The 15,853-nt window shown below is 41.2% G+C and overlaps 1 protein-coding gene across 3 annotated transcripts in view; it reads left to right on the plus strand.

Annotated features, from left to right (window-relative positions):
• The window catches only part of mctp2b (multiple C2 domains, transmembrane 2b), a 35,509-nt gene that overhangs the window by 7,934 nt on the left and 11,722 nt on the right, over positions 1 to 15,853 (plus strand). For 2 of the 3 annotated variants that reach the window (XM_041940927.1, XM_041941087.1), the window contains 13 exons: positions 3,745 to 3,862; positions 6,207 to 6,349; positions 6,935 to 7,011; positions 8,121 to 8,235; positions 8,387 to 8,413; positions 10,098 to 10,268; positions 11,646 to 11,776; positions 12,384 to 12,570; positions 14,164 to 14,257; positions 14,343 to 14,445; positions 14,604 to 14,706; positions 14,896 to 14,997; positions 15,079 to 15,153. In XM_041940927.1, coding sequence (XP_041796861.1) covers positions 3,745 to 3,862; positions 6,207 to 6,349; positions 6,935 to 7,011; positions 8,121 to 8,235; positions 8,387 to 8,413; positions 10,098 to 10,268; positions 11,646 to 11,776; positions 12,384 to 12,570; positions 14,164 to 14,257; positions 14,343 to 14,445; positions 14,604 to 14,706; positions 14,896 to 14,997; positions 15,079 to 15,153 — 1,446 coding nt within the window. The remainder of the gene's footprint in view (positions 1 to 3,744; positions 3,863 to 6,206; positions 6,350 to 6,934; positions 7,012 to 8,120; positions 8,236 to 8,386; positions 8,414 to 10,097; positions 10,269 to 11,645; positions 11,777 to 12,383; positions 12,571 to 14,163; positions 14,258 to 14,342; positions 14,446 to 14,603; positions 14,707 to 14,895; positions 14,998 to 15,078; positions 15,154 to 15,853) is intronic. The other variant, XM_041941007.1, reaches the window with a different exon arrangement.

The raw sequence follows: 15,853 nt of genomic DNA on the forward strand, positions 1-15,853 counted from the left end.
TTTGTACATATCCTTGATTTGGTTGTTCCAGAAAAGCTTAATCACTGGGCAGCTATAAAAACCTTATGTCTTTAGTGGTGCCACAGTGGAGACTTCTTGAGTATTGATTCCCTCAAATGTCACGTTGCTATTGCCTATTGCCTCCTAGTAGTCACTAGATTGGCTTGAACTAAGACAAAAGCAATTACTGCCATATTGAGACATGCATAACCTTTCTACACCTTTATTTAATCAGGTAATCTCATTGAGCTCAAGATCTCTTGTGCGAGAGAGACCTGAGTGGAGTATGAAGGAAAACAAACATAGGCAAACATATTGAGAAATCTATACAAACAACGTAACATCATATTAGCAGAGACAAAACATAAATAGTTCAGTGAGGCTCATGTATATAGCTTTGTCTGTGAATAATTTAGCATTATGATATAATGACTTTTTAGATATTCCAACCTGTAAGTTGGCCATCTTGCAGTGTCACAGTAGTCTGCATTTCCAAAATCATTAGAAAAAACTGGACACAAAGACTCAAAGGATTGCCAAAGTCAGGGTATGTATACCTTCATGAGCTAATATTGGCCGTGTTTACCCCCAGTCTGTGAGATCGGAGTCGTGTCCTTTCACAATCATGTTTGCTGTTTGAAAGCTCATATTTCAGTAAATACCTTCTCCAATGGCTGATGCTATGAACAAAAGAAAGCAATTATCTTATGTCATGTGCACCTGCGTTGCAGGACACTTAGTCAGAGGGATCGCTTTCTCTGTAGGGGAAAGGTGCTGTGCCGAGTTGTCACATGTCTTCGCTTGTCAGTTCAGAGCTACTTCTGTTTTTAAGTGTCAGAGTCATTTTTATTTTTCCTCTAACGGTGCTGTTCCTGAATTCCCCAAAACATTTATTGCCTGGTGACATTGTGGGAGGGGTTTTGAGGAGACCGGATGTGGCCAGGGTGCAGTAGGACAGCTGAATGACATGAGGGAGTCACGCTGGTTCTTCACAGATGAAAATGGCTGAACCAAACAGAGCAGAGAGTGAATGTTGTCTAATGACTTAGCGCCACACCCTCGATGGTCTTACTGTGATGACATGGCATTTGGTGCAGCTAGCTCCTAACTTATGTCAGCGCAAAATCTTTTCTTTGCCTTTGAAACCTGTTTCACAAAATCAAGAGAAGTAATCTTAACCGTCATCACTTGTCCAGGGAAATATTTCACCATCTGCCAGATGGATTGAGCTTCAGGGAAATGTGTTCAGACATGCATGTCCTGCTCAGGATGAATTGCAGTCTCTTTGGTGATCCCTTGATGAACTTTTCATCTTGTACCTTCATCAGGTCAAAATGTCATTTTTCAGTGCTGGGATTTATGACCAAACACCTTTTAAAACCACTGACATTCCCATCAGCCTTAGCTGTACTTTGGGTTTAGTGTTAATTAGCCACATGTTAGCATGCTAGCACAATAAATTAAGATGAATATGGTAGCATGTCAGCATTGCCATTGTGAGCATGTTAGCATGCAGATGTGGCTCATTACAGCCTCACAGAGCGGTTTAAGGCGGTCACTGTGTACGACAGTGCTGTACTTACATGAAATTACATTTAACTCTTCACAACAACATTGCAGCATAAGAAAACTGCAGGCAAGTCGGGTCAAATCAAATTGACTTGACTTGATTTGACTTACTGTACAGTTCAGACAATGAATGTATTGTACACACAGTGTAAAACCAGGGGGGCTAACAGGGGCACAGCAGTTCATTTTTTCCCTGGGGCCCCAGAGCAGGTTAATCCGGCCACGATCTCCCAAACTCTCTTCAACTTTACCCTTAAAATTTGTAGGAACATACACCAGAGAGAAAAAAAACATGCAACAGTCTGGAAAATCACCATTCTTGTCTTTATTCCTGCAAGTGCATTTTTTTGGCCAAAAACCCAGATGCACCTCATAGGTTGCCTAAAGATCTGTAAAAATTGTCAATATATTGCATAGTACTCAGTCCCTCATGGTTTAAAGCCTACAAGGAGGTAAAGGCTCAGAACTGTAGACACAGCAGGGCAGAAAGACAGCAAATTCCCTTTTTTCCAGTGCTATGTTCTGTGGTTTAATGCTGCTCTGTCCCCAGGATACAGGAATTTTTAATAAATACTCAAAGGATTTGTGCTGGTGGTAGAAATGCCAAAGAGATCAGTTCCTGAACCTTTGACTGATCAGCAGACAAACATTGCTCTTTCATTATCTGGGACTTTCCGCCTCATATTTCACATGATGGATTTTTAAAAAAACATCTTTGCCTTCACAGTATGATAGTCACGATTTCAACGGTCATGTGTTAAAAGACGAGGACAACCAAAATGTAAGTCCTGCTCTCCAAGTTGGGCATTTTTTTCGTTTGTATCTAGATGCAGTGTTGCTGACCTGATATAATTTTGATTATTATTTACTATGTTGTCTACTAAGATTTATCTCACAAATAAAGCATGTTGAAGAGGTGATTGCAGGTGGCTTCATTGCTGTGTTTAAAAGGACTGTGCAGTGGAGGGTTTCTGTCAAGTGGCTGTCATCGTGTTTTTTGTGATGTATTGTGCAGACAGCAGCGTTGTGCTTTGGCCGACACACACTCATGTCAAAGTTTAATTCCAGATTATTGTGCTGTGTTTAGGACATGATGGGACAGTAGGCCGTGTGTGGCTCAGTGTTCGGTGTGTGTCATCCTGGCTTTTGTGGCTGGTCAGCGCTGAGCAGGGTGATTCCAGGCTCCCGGGGTTTATTCTCTGAAAGACGTTTATTTTGGTGGAGGCTTAATAGTGATTAAATAACATTAAATGACAAGAAGCATAGATGGCATACAACTGCATGAAGCCGTCCCAACGGTGTACTTTTTATATTGTTTCAAAAACAACATAAACATAGTACAAAATGAGGAGCAATAGATATGGTAAGTAAATTCCAGTATGTGGAAGAAGATGTGACCTTGAAATGAATAAATGAATGTACAACAGCACAAAAGGCTTCAGCCAGACGTCCCAGTGTTGTGAGAAAAGCCCAGAGCAGCTTTCCTTCATAGGATTGGCTTGTGTTGTGATACGGACAATGTGGACATGGCAAGTCATTCCCCAGTATTGTTATTCCAAAAAGACTAGTAAACAAGCACAAAATTAAAGCAAATTTCCTCATTTGCTTTAACCCCTAATGACAGCTTAGAGTGAGTTTTCAAATTAGTAGCACAGAAACACAATGAAACAAAGGAAAGGGTAAGAAATGTGATCTGATACTGTAAGATTGAATAAAGAATTCTGATAAAGTCAAAACTATTAAATTAGAGAATGAGGAGCTTTTCCGCTGTTGGGCTGGATATCCATCTCAATTCTCCATCATGGCAAAAATGTGTCTGGGGCACCAACTACCGAACGCTAACATCAAATGTTTGGCCAGAATTGTAATCTTTCATGTGTTTTTGATCAGATAGTTCTTGATTAAAATCACAATTTTCTCCATCACTTCAGAAAAATATGCATATTTAGCTATAGTGAAGTATCTAAAAAAGTATATTAATAGTATCTGTACAGAAAGTATTATTATTACAAACTTATTGTATATAACACAAACCAGGTATGCTTCTTCTTCACATATGATATGTGTTCATATTCACATACAGCAGTAGATTGGCTCAGACAGTCTAGATGTAATCAGGTGTTCTACTAGTGGTGATGAAATAAATCATGATTATTTTTTGGTGTGTGCGTCCAGTGTGAGATGGGCAACGAGACCCTGAGCGTGTCGGAGAACAGCTGGTCCCCTCCCAGGTCCTTCCTGCTCACCATCAGCCTGAAGGAAGGACGCAACCTGGTCATCAGAGACCGCTGTGGTAAGATCTGTAGCTACACGTACAGCACACATACTGCATAGCAACAGGGAAGTGCAACAAAGGATGCATATCATGTCACATATGGCCAATAGAAGGTACACAGCAGGCGTCTCTTTGTTTGATCTTGTCCTGTTGTTTTGCATGCACAGGTGGCAGCTGTAACCTTACAGACAAACGTGCAGGTAGAATGATAAGATGGGACGTGTTCTGAGTCTGATATAATGCAAACAACACTAAATCAACTGGATCGTCACCAACCGGGAAGTAAATTTTTCAGAAGGAGGACACTGGGTCGATGCAGGAACAAACAATACTTCAGCATATTAGGAAACACAACAGCAAATGAGAAGCGTTGGAGTGGAATGATGTTGATCGCTTAGCATTGCTCTCCTCAATCTTAAATCAGTGTTTGATCAAATTTTTTAGCTCTTCCCTGCTTGTTGCTCAGCCTTTTCTGTCCATATGATTTCTCTGCCTGGACATTTAATGAGCTCTGCAGCTTGTAGTGCATGTACTGTATCCAAAGTTCATTCCTCCCATGTTATGTAGATCTCACAGCTGCAGTAGACACTCTGTCCTCTGCAGGCATTTTTCCTCAGCAAGGAAAGTATATACTGTGTGCTGTGTTTCTCACATTGGTCTTATTCTTATATTCTTGTTACTGCTGACACGTGGTGTTACCGTTTGCCACCTGTGTAATGATTTAACATGCACATGAGCATTTCTGTCCCAGTGAGTAAGCGCTACCTCTGTTATTCATGTATTCTTCCAGCTGTGTTGTCATGCCCTTAGAGAGATCACTTAAATCATATCAGAGCTCATCGGTCCTCATCTCTGTTTAGTTTTCTAAACTTTGAAGATTATTTGTGTCCAGGGGAGTGTTCTCTAGTTTTAACCCCACCTAAAAAGCTGTGTCCTCTGCCGGTGTGTGTTTTCGCTTGCGCTGGCCTCAGTTTGTGTGTTTAGCCTTGGTTCATTAATGACCGTCAGGAGCGTCTATTTGATTACACCCTGTGTTATTGAATCCAGGGACACCAAAGACAGGTTAGCTGTGAAGCTCCTGTAACAGCCCGGGCAGGATTCCAAACAGCACATTAGAACCTGTCTGAGCCACACCCGGCATTCATTTAACCCGGCCTTTCACTCTGCGTATGTATTTGAATTGCATTTTTTCTCTCAGGTTGCCTCATGTTTGCACAACCCGGCTCTGCGTAAAGATAACACAGAGGATGAGGGGCAGGCTCAACATTTGGTTTCAAACATTATTGCAGAGCCCATATGGCCTTTTAGAAGCAGTGCATAAACCAACTTTTATTTGATTATATACACTGCATGCAGAGCATATGCTGACAGCTGTTTGCTGATGGATAGCACTGGTTTGTTGTGTAATAGGTTTGTAACAGCAAAACCGCACAGAACCGGGCATGATCACAGAGGATATTGATGCAGAGGAGTACAAGCTGATGGTCAACTTACTGTTGGGTAGCTTGCTGCCCTCAGCTGGTCGATGGAGAGAATAGCTCAAAGTCACAGTTAGTGTTTCCTTTACCTTGAAGTGTAAATGATTTGACAGAGCAGCAACAAGTATAAACTATGAAGGCGTAAATGATGGTTTCATGAAAGATAGTAGTAAAAAGAAAAAGCAGTATTCTGAATCCCGGTTTATCTGCACGTGATACATTTGTCATAAATACTAATAAACACTTAATCACTCACAAAGTTGTCAGCTGCCATCACTTTTCACACTGGGAGCTGACATCTGATTGGCTTTTAATTCAGGAAGTTGTGGTCCCTTCGGTTAGAGAGGAAAAAAAAAACCACATCCTCCATACAGACACATGAGAGATGACACCACGAGCAGGCTGATCCTCCCACTTACTGGAAACCAGAAACTTAGAAGTTAAGAAACAGGGGTAAATTGCTATTTAGAAACCTAGTTTGGAAACTAGAAGCAGGGTGATTTCTTTTGTTTTTATTACAGTCACTCATGATGACAAGTCAGCCGTGCTTTTGAAAGATGGAGTGAAAAGAGGAGAGTGATGTCCTGTCATAGCCATGTCATGTCATGGCTCAGGAGGGATATTTTGCTGAAACAAAACGTTCTGAAAAATTGTTGGCTATGACTTCATTTCTGATGAAGTTATGTTAATGTCTGATTAACCCTTGCAGGCTCAATTAACCACTGCGTTGTGGTCTGTTAATTAATGTTTAATCCCCCAGTAGCAGAAACTATACCTATCAAGAACTGTGTGTATTGGTGCTGTGTTATTGAAAAAGTCTGATCAGTATAAGAAACATCAGTAACTTCTGAACTGCATTGTTTTCTGCTGTATATCATTTTCAGGTACCAGCGATCCTTATGTGAAATTCAAACTGGAAGGAAAAACGTTCTACAAAAGCAAAGTGGTTTATAAGGACCTCAACCCCACATGGAATGAGACCTTCTCCCTGCCTTTGAAGGATCTGAACCAGAAACTGTACATTAAGGTAACTTAACAGTCCCTCCGGTAACGTTAATTATTTTACCATGGGACAGTGATACTGTTGTGTTAACCGCGCATAAGAAACGCACTGCAGTAAAATGTGAAATGTGCTGGATTTGTCATGTGGCCAGTCAGAGCTTCTTTATACTGTAATGCTCAATGTGTTCGCTGTTGCAATGCGTGATTGTACCTCAGGTGGTGCGGCTCCAGAGCCATGCACGAGGGAAGCCTGATGTGCAGCTGTGTGGGATGAGCCCACACATGGATTAAATGTTTTATTCAACAGCTGTCTTGCTGAATGTTTTGCTACCACAACACTTCACCTCAAGTCAACTGTTGTTTCATCCACCCACCCACCCCTCAAGCTGAATCTTCAGAACATTTCATCAGTGAATGAAATTAAAAAATGTGTGTTATCATCAAAATCCACAGCTGGTCAGTTTCTGCACACCGTTCACAGTAGCAGATAACTGTGATCATGGTGTATGAGGTTCTGCACACGGTCGTCCAGTCAGCCACTCACTGTTACAACAATGGTGTCCACGATGCCCTCTGTATTAACAGCCTCTTCACATTTGACATGACCCAGGTATACGACCGAGATCTCACAACTGATGACTTCATGGGCTCCGCCAGTGTCACCCTGAGTGATCTGGAGATTGACAAGTGAGTGCCTGGGTGGGCGTGTGGTGGTAACTCTGAGTGAGTGTAGTATCTGTTGGAGCAGTTGGAGTGTGCACTGTGACACTGCAAATATCAGCTCTCAAAACAAGAAAAAAATTATAAAATAGAGGATATATTACTTCAAATCAGCAAAATTATCTATCAATAGAACAGGGAAATTTCACTTACCAAGATATCAATCACAAAGAACCCACAGTTATCTTAAAAGTGGTGCAGTAAGTCTAAAGAAGAGAAAGAAGACTTCGGCAAAGCAGTTTTGTACGTGTCGGTGTTGTCTTTATAAGTAATAAGTTACTCAGAGCCAATAATAAAATGTCAGTAAGATGTAACAATACTCTCCTATTAAGATAAGAGAGGACAAAAAGCCTGAAACAAGTGAAGTGCTCCAACTGGCGAGAAGATTGAATTGTCAGACAAAAACACAAGATAAGATATTGTATTAAGAAATTTGAAGTGTAATATGTAGCTTATGAACTCAGGCTGGTTTTTCCACTTATATCAATATTTAATAGTTTAAAAAAATCCTCTGATGACAATATTTCATATCCTTTATCCTTAAAAACGATTGTAACCATAATATGTACTGAGACAGTTTTCAGATGGAAAATAAACTTGTCGGTGCTCTCTTGTGGACAAACTATGTAATGACACAGAAAAAAAATGACCTCAGACACATCGTTGGCATTTCTCTGTTGCAATTTCTTGTTGCTTATTGGTTGATATTCATTGGCCACTATGACCCAGCCGCTCAAGTGCAGCTATTCATTTGGCGCATAAGTGGTGAAAATTAGGAGACGCTTGAAGGAAGGATTTCTCCCCAACGGTGAACAGTGCAGTTGCAGTTTAATAGAACGATTTTATTTTCAGTGTATATTAAACTAGTGGTGTAATTATCTAAGCAAAAAGTGAAGATTGTAAAGGTACCAAAAACACTTCATCATGTAGCAGAAAGGTGTTTCTGCTTCCCTGTCCTGTCAGTCACCTTGTAAATCCTCAGAATACATATGCGGCCTACATGATACATAACTGCTCATATCTGATCCAGACCTGTTTAATCTCTTTCACTGAAGCTGAAATTCACTTTTTTTTAGAGTCAATGAGCTGTGTTTGCCTTTGGACGACCCAAACAGCCTGGAGGAGGACATGGGGGTGGTGCTGGTGGACATGAGTCTGTCACACAGAGATGGAGACAGCAAAAAAGGCAATGTATGGCAAGCTTTCATATATATATGCTGCATGTTGTCTTGGGATACCTAGCATTTATTACACATTTATGTTTTTCCAATGTTTCTGTCTATGTCCAACTAACCACATTGTCATTTTGTTTTGCACCTAACTTGCATGCTCCTGTTGGCAGCGGTGGCCCCGAAAACGAAGTATTAGGGTAAGGCATGATGGAGGGAACACACTGAACAGACAAACATTCACTCTGGTTAGCATTCTGTGTCTGACAGATTTAAAACGGAGAATTTATTACATCAAGGATGAAAGCAATAGTGAAATATAGAAATTTAGAAATCTAGAGCTTCCACTCCGGCCTGAAATAATAATAAGTCAGTGTTACGGCCTCCCTCAACACTGTTCAGAGTAGTCGAACACTTTCGGAGGACCAGTCAATTTTTTTTCCTTGCACAAGGGGGCAGCAGATCACCACATTCTTTTAAAAAATGGGTGTCTTCCATAGGAAATAAAGTCTGACAAATATATATGATGCAATCAGTAATTAGAAGCATGGAAATTCTTAACAGCTGAGTTATTACTATACCTACCTGATACCTAATAAACACTTGTTGCTTCCAAAACAGCAGAAAGTTTTTGAGGTATTCTTTTTTTTTTTTTCATGCCGACACAATACTCAACTTGATTTGTGTGTCTAGAGTCGCCCCTCCGATCTGCTGTCTGTCTGCTGATATTCTATATTTTTCTTATTGTCAGTAAATCCCATGAAAAGACCAAAACCATCTCTCGATACTTCTACGTCCCCAGCCTGTGGCCCTCGTAACAATAACAAACCAAAACAAAGCAAATAATAGTGCCAGCTGTATCCATGAAGTGAGTCTGGTCATTGTGTTCTGACTTCTCTCTAACAAGGTGTTTTCAGCCACAGATCAGCTGCTGCTAAATGCATGTGGTTTTTTTTCTTAATTTTTTTTTTTGCTTGTGATGCTATTTCCTCCATACTCTAACCTCTGTAGTGCATGCGTCTCTGAAGCTGAGTGGGGCAGCTCTTTCTGAGATGCTTGAGCCGCCACATCTGGCGTCCCTGCTCATTCCGAGGATTAGTCTAAAAACTCTTCACCATGTCTGCATGTTCATAAACTGAGTTTCAGCCTTGTGATTCTGTGTTCGGAGGTTGTTTGCATTACAGAGCAGGTGTACCTAATAAAGTGGCCACTGTGAGTGCACGTCCCCTCGCTGCATCAGATACTTATTGTACCATGTGCCAAGTGCATTCACTGTGGTCTGTTAATTGAAACCCGATTTTCCGCCTATGCATGTGGCAGAACATACTCACACGGGGCGGCAGTGTCAGCTCGATCTGCGTTAATTGAATCTCGGTTAAATGTGTCTCCCTCCAGTGCTGTGTCTTCATGCAAGCTCAGCTAATTGTCTTAGAATATGGCTCCCTATTTTATAAGGAAGAGAGACGCTGCTCTGCATTGTAGCTACTGCAGGATTTACCTAATCTCTCAGTGAAATGAAATGAACAATTTCATTTTCCCTTTCACTGGAGAAGAGAGATAATGTGGTCTCACTCAGCTCTATTCTGTAATGTCCGAAACACTGATTTGGAGCAAGTTGCCTCTTTATACAGCACAGGTGACACTGTGGAGGTAGAATCCCCCTCGGGTCCTGGTACCGGACTGTGTTTCGTATCGTTTCTTCTTTGTATCTGCATGATGCACGAGCATTGTTAGAAAAGAGATATTCTTCGTAAACACGTCAAAGCAGTTTGATTTGGTTTGATTGAAGTCTTAGATATCCTGATAGCGCGTGCATGTTTTCTATTTGAATTCCGAAGCTCTCTTTCCTGCTTCTCTCCTCTGTTTCAAATCGCTCTCCTGCAGGCTGGAGGCTCATCTCAGAGCTTTCGTCTGTCGGAGTCACTGAGGAAGAGTCAGCTGTGGACTTCTGTTGTGTCAGTGACGCTGGTCGAGGGTCAGGAGCTGCCGCTGGACACTCAGGGAGGTCAGCTCTTTGTTCGCTTCAGACTGGGAGAGCAGAGATACAGAAGCAAGGTACTGTGTGGAGCACTAATGCTTTTAATCTCCTCCGCTCCCCTCCTCCTCCTCCTCTGCTTGAATTGTCTTTGTTATCCGTAATACCTCTCTATTCCTCTTCCCCCCTCCACTCCTTTTTTACTCTTTTCTTCTCCTCACGCTCTTTTATTCCTTCATCTTGTCTTGTCATCTGCACTTTCCTTTCACAAGTGAGCTTTGCTGTTTCTTTGAAACAGTACAAGTCCATTTTATTTATATAGTGGAAGGTCAGAGGTCAGCGTCAGCTGTAGAGCTGAACTTTGATCTTGCTCAAGGACACTTCAGCTGTATGGATTTTGAAGGACATTTTATTTAAAAGTTGAGCCACATTGCTACCTCTGTGGCTGTCACAGCTTACACTGTGTAATGGAATGGCGGATTATAAAAATGTAACATTATGTTTTTTACAGAAATGTTGCTGTATAAGATCTGTATGTATATATGATATAAACCTTGGTTCCTTGGGGAATTTATTTCTTCTTGAATTTCTTTTTGTATTTATTAGTATTGTCGTATGTCAACCTTGACTATACATTAGACCGTGTTTTGTGCAGCAAATCTCTGAGTATACACTATTTATTTAATTTTACATTCACATTTGTCATAACTGATGCTGTGTCCAGAGTGACTTCCAATTAATATAAAAGGACAATAATCTGTCAGGAAGTGGAAATATGTATATTTATATAATCTCTGACGTGATCGCAGATCATGTGAAAAAGAAGTTCTGGGAAAAGGAATGGAATAAGATTAAACAGATTTCTGCTGTGTGTCATGAAATGCCTGAGCTGTAATCGCTGCTCATCCTGGCAGCTGGATGATGTCGAGCAGTGATGCTCACTTTCTGCGCTGCTGGCTCTGTGGGCACTGTCATTGACGATTACCTCGCTACTCTGCAACATCATCCATTACACATCAAAGCTGCGATCTAATGAGCAGCATTGCTCCCTTTCCTTGTCTTATATGCAGGCTCTAGTAACAGTAGTTACTTTCTATGCCTTCATGTGCGATGGGAATTTCTGATGCTGATTTCTGAAGCTGCTTAAACAACAACACATTGCACAGAAATGTGGTTAAAAAATCTAGACACACTGCAGCTGGTTAATTTTCTAAATATTAGCCATGAAGGTTAATCCAGATGACTACAAACATGTTTTATGACATTCAACTGACACAAAATTGACTTTTACAGCCGTTGCAAAAGTTAATTACTGTTGTAACATAACAGGGAAACTGGGGTATAAATGTTTTCTGACTCTTTTATATCTACATTGGACCCACAATTTGCTGAGTGGGTCCAATGTACATATTCATGAATGTCTGTAAGTATTTTTGTATGTTTCATTTCTGATTCAGAATCACTGCAAAGTGTCCAGACCTCAGTGGAGAGAGAGGTTCACTCTAAACCAGTTCATGGACAGTCCAGACATCCTGGAGGTGGAGCTCTGGTCCAAGGAAGGACGAAGGACTGAGGAGTGTTTGGGAACGTGAGTCTGCATTCAGAACCTGCGTGACTGTATGTGTGTGTGCTTGACCTTCAAAGCCAGCATGGGAGCATCTTCAAAACTAATGCTGTGATTCGTCTCGCTGCAAAACACCTGAACCATGTGAACAAAAAACAAAACAAGACAAAACATACTTTTCAAGAAGAGTTTTGACATTTCCAGAGAAGCTGCCCCTGCAAAGGTATACCTGTGTGTGTGTGTGTGTGTGTGTGTGTGTGTGTGTGTGTGTGTGTGTGTGTGTGTGTGTGTGTGTGTGTGTGTGTGTGTGTGTGTGTGTGTGGTGTAAATGTGCAGGCAGGTGTTTTACGTGTCTAAGTGAACAATCAGTTTTTAAGTGTGCAGCCTTCATGATGTTGCTTCCCAGTAATTAGCTACTGGGTTTTACCATACAGCAATTACCAATGTGTGTTTATCTTGTGATCATGGCTGTGTGCACATGCTATACCTGCATCTTATTGTGTGTGACACTGTATGTCCATGTGTGATGTATGCAAATTTTAATCTTCGCATGACTGCAACTATATCTGCATGTGTGCGCCTGCATGAGCATACACCTTGTGAACGCCTTTGTATGTGTATCTGTATACAGGTGTGACGTTGACCTGTCCAGGGTCCCTTTCAACCAGAGGCAGCTATTCACACAGACCCTGGACCAAGGGAGAGGACGCTTGGTCTTCCTGCTTACACTGAACACATGCAGCGGCGTCTCCGTCTCTGACCTCTGTGCTGCGCCTCTTGACGAACCTCACGAACAACAGAACCAGCTGGACAACTACGTCAGTACCTGTACCTTGAACATTTCTCTCTGTACTGTGTGTTTGTATCGCTTTACAACGGACATGTCCCAGCTAAAGTGTCAGTGTACCAGACACTTTTATTTGACATCAGTACAATGTTTTACTCAATTTTCTAAGTACAATTCCAGTTCCAAAAAAGTTTGGACGCTCTGTGAAATGTGAATAAATACAGAATGTGATTTTTTTGCTTTTACCAACGATGGTCTCATGAAGTGTTCCCTGTTTTGGAATCAGGCTTGTATGAAAGCAGCCAGTGGCAGAGAGATAGACTGAGCTCTAGAGAGAATCTGGGTCAGTCTAAAGCTTGTTAATTAAGCCCATTACAATAGGCTATGAAGAGAAAGGCATGTGTGGTGGTCTCAGTCATTGTGAAGTGAATGTTCAAACTTAAGTCTGAAGATATTAAAACATGCCTAGATTGAAGAGGAAATTTGGAAATGAAGTGAAGTCTAAACTGTTCCCAGGGTTTTTGCGCTGCTTTCTGTGACGAACGGACCAGAGATGGCAGTGTTTGCCCTGGAATGAGAGAGTCAGTAACAAAGATGTCTGCCTCCTCAGTGTTTCTGACACCAGATAGACGGTCATGTAGTGGAGAGGTCTGTAAGAGTTACTTTAAGACGCGGCTGGGTGGCATGGATACAACCATGAAAAGACATGGGGATACCATACTTTATAATCAGCCTTAAATATTGTTACCAAAAGCTGCACTTAAAGTGCAATGCCTATTTCTCATTATCTGTTAGCTTACAGTCGTGCCATATTTTACCAACTATTTAGCAAAGCATAAAACATTTTAGAGGATCCGGTTATGTTGTACCTGTCTTGCAGCAGCTGGTTTCAGTTCATACCAGAAAAGTATAAACTTGCAGTGACTTGAAACTTTAACTTTGGATTAACAGTTTTAACAGCGTTTTTTGTTGTTTAACACTGCAGTTGCAAGCACGTTGCTTTGAGAACAAGCTCTTGTTGGTGTTTGTAAGTTTTGGCAGAAAATACTGACATGTTAGAATGAAGGCAGACCTTTCTACTGCAGAATGGAAAATGTCATCTGAATCTGTATCTGGTCTAACGACCAAAATGCTGGTTTTTAATGGCTTTTGGTGGCTTTCTCTCAAATCCCAGATGTCACACAAACTTATTTCACTGAACATTTTCCTTGAAACTCACTTCCTTTCTCAACAGTGGAAAAGTGCTAGCATATTTGGCACTGAGGTGGAAAACAGGTCTGCTGTGCATGCTGTGGATTTATTTATTTCCTATGATTCAAATCATATGGATGACCTGGCTAGTTTGTACACACTTCTAAACAATAACAGCATGTTTATATGTGTATATGATGTGAATCTATAATATATATATATATCTATATAGATATAGATATTATAGATTCTATATCTATATCAGGGTTTTTAGTCCCAGATTAGTTTTTTTGTCACGACTGTACTTGAATGAAAAAGTCTGGCTCATCTCACAGATTTTGAGGATTGTGTAGTCTTGGTGGCAGTAAGTGTGCTCTGAGTGTCTTCTGATCTTCCTAAACCCTCATGTTCTGTCTGCTTACTGTCCCCACAGAGTTTGAAAAGGTCCCTGATAAACCTCCGTGATGTTGGTTTCCTTCAAGTCAAAGTTTTGAAGGCTGCAGATCTGATGGCTGCTGATTTAAATGGTGACTTGCATTCAATTTCTTTCTTTGTTCTGTCACAGTGGACAGAGGGAGCCCAGTGTGAACGTGTTTTTGTTGTGTTTTGCAGGCAAGAGTGATCCCTTCTGTGTGCTGGAACTGGGGAATGACAGACTGCAGACCCACACGGTCTACAAGAGCCTCCACCCAGAGTGGAATAAAGTCTTCACACTGTCAGTTTGAGTCTCCTTTCTCTTATTAATATACATGATGTATGTAGGACCACATGTGTGCTGTATGCTGTATGCTGTTTGACAACAAACAGGGACATGCAGTGGTGCGTATGGGCTGGTTTGTGAGGAGTGTGTGACCTCCTTGTTTGTCTCCGCAGCCCTGTCAAAGACATTCATGATGTTCTGGTGGTGACTATCTTTGATGAGGATGGAGACAAGGCGCCAGACTTCCTAGGAAAAGTTGCCATTCCCCTGCTCTCGGTACTCACTACCTCACTAAGAGTCCGTCACGCAGACAATAGACTAATCTATTTACACTCTGTGTCGAAATTAAAGTGAAGAGGGCGATAACACTCCAGTGGGTTGAAGACTCGCTAAGATGTAATCCAGCATGACTGATGGTCAGGTTCACGGCTGAGTTCAGCACCTGACGCCCTTTCTGTCCTGCAGATCCGCAGGGGACAGCAGATCGCCTTCCCACTGAAGAAAGAGGACTTAGTTCGGCTGTCGAAGGGGAGCATCACTCTGGAGCTGGAGGTTATTTTTAACCCCGTAAGTAAAAGTTAAGCCTGCGAGGAGATGGGCCTGGTTCGGTCTGCGTCTCATGGCCTCATGACTTTTTTTTCCCATCAGGTCAGAGCAAGTATAAGAACCTTCCAACCAAGGGAGAGAAGATTCATGGAGGATAATCCCAAATTTTCCAAAAAGGTTTGACCCTGCTCAGATTCATTTGCATATTAAATTCATTTATTTATTTATAATCCATTTTGCAATCAGTCAAAAATATTTTGTAACACCCAGGATACATCAGATTGTAACTGTAGCTGTTAGGTTGATTTCTGGAGTGTAAATGATCGATAGGACGTTAATCATCTGTTTTGATGCTTTTCTTATCTGATAGTGAACTGAATATCTTGGGGTGTTAGGCTGTAAACAAGGGATTTGAAGACATTAGATGTTATTGACATTTGATGGACAAAACAATGAATTATTTAATCTAGAAAATAGTTGAAAATGAAGCCCAAACCCCCATCACATTAAACATTAGCAACCAACAGCAATAATTGGATAATTGAAATTTCCAAGAAAAGGAGTGAAGAGAATGAAAGAAAGAGAGGTATAAGACAAGTTGTGCAAATGTTACCATGTTTGTTGTCAATTAGCTCTTTATGAACTGACCATGAGCAGTTTTTACTTTGCCTTTCTCTAAAAAGCACTGGCTACAAAAGCAAAGACTTTCCTTGGCCTAAATTAGTTGAATCGAGCTTTAATTGACCCCAACTGTGACTGAGCTCTTGTCCACTGTTCTGCTACATTAGTTTGATATACAGTGTGCAAGACAGGGTGCAAGACAGGGTGCCTGACTGTCTGTGCTTCCCACAAAGACTCATTGTTGTCAGACAATACG

Source organism: Chelmon rostratus, chromosome 1 (genome assembly GCF_017976325.1).
Source record: "Chelmon rostratus isolate fCheRos1 chromosome 1, fCheRos1.pri, whole genome shotgun sequence".
Classification (NCBI taxonomy): domain Eukaryota; kingdom Metazoa; phylum Chordata; class Actinopteri; order Chaetodontiformes; family Chaetodontidae; genus Chelmon; species Chelmon rostratus.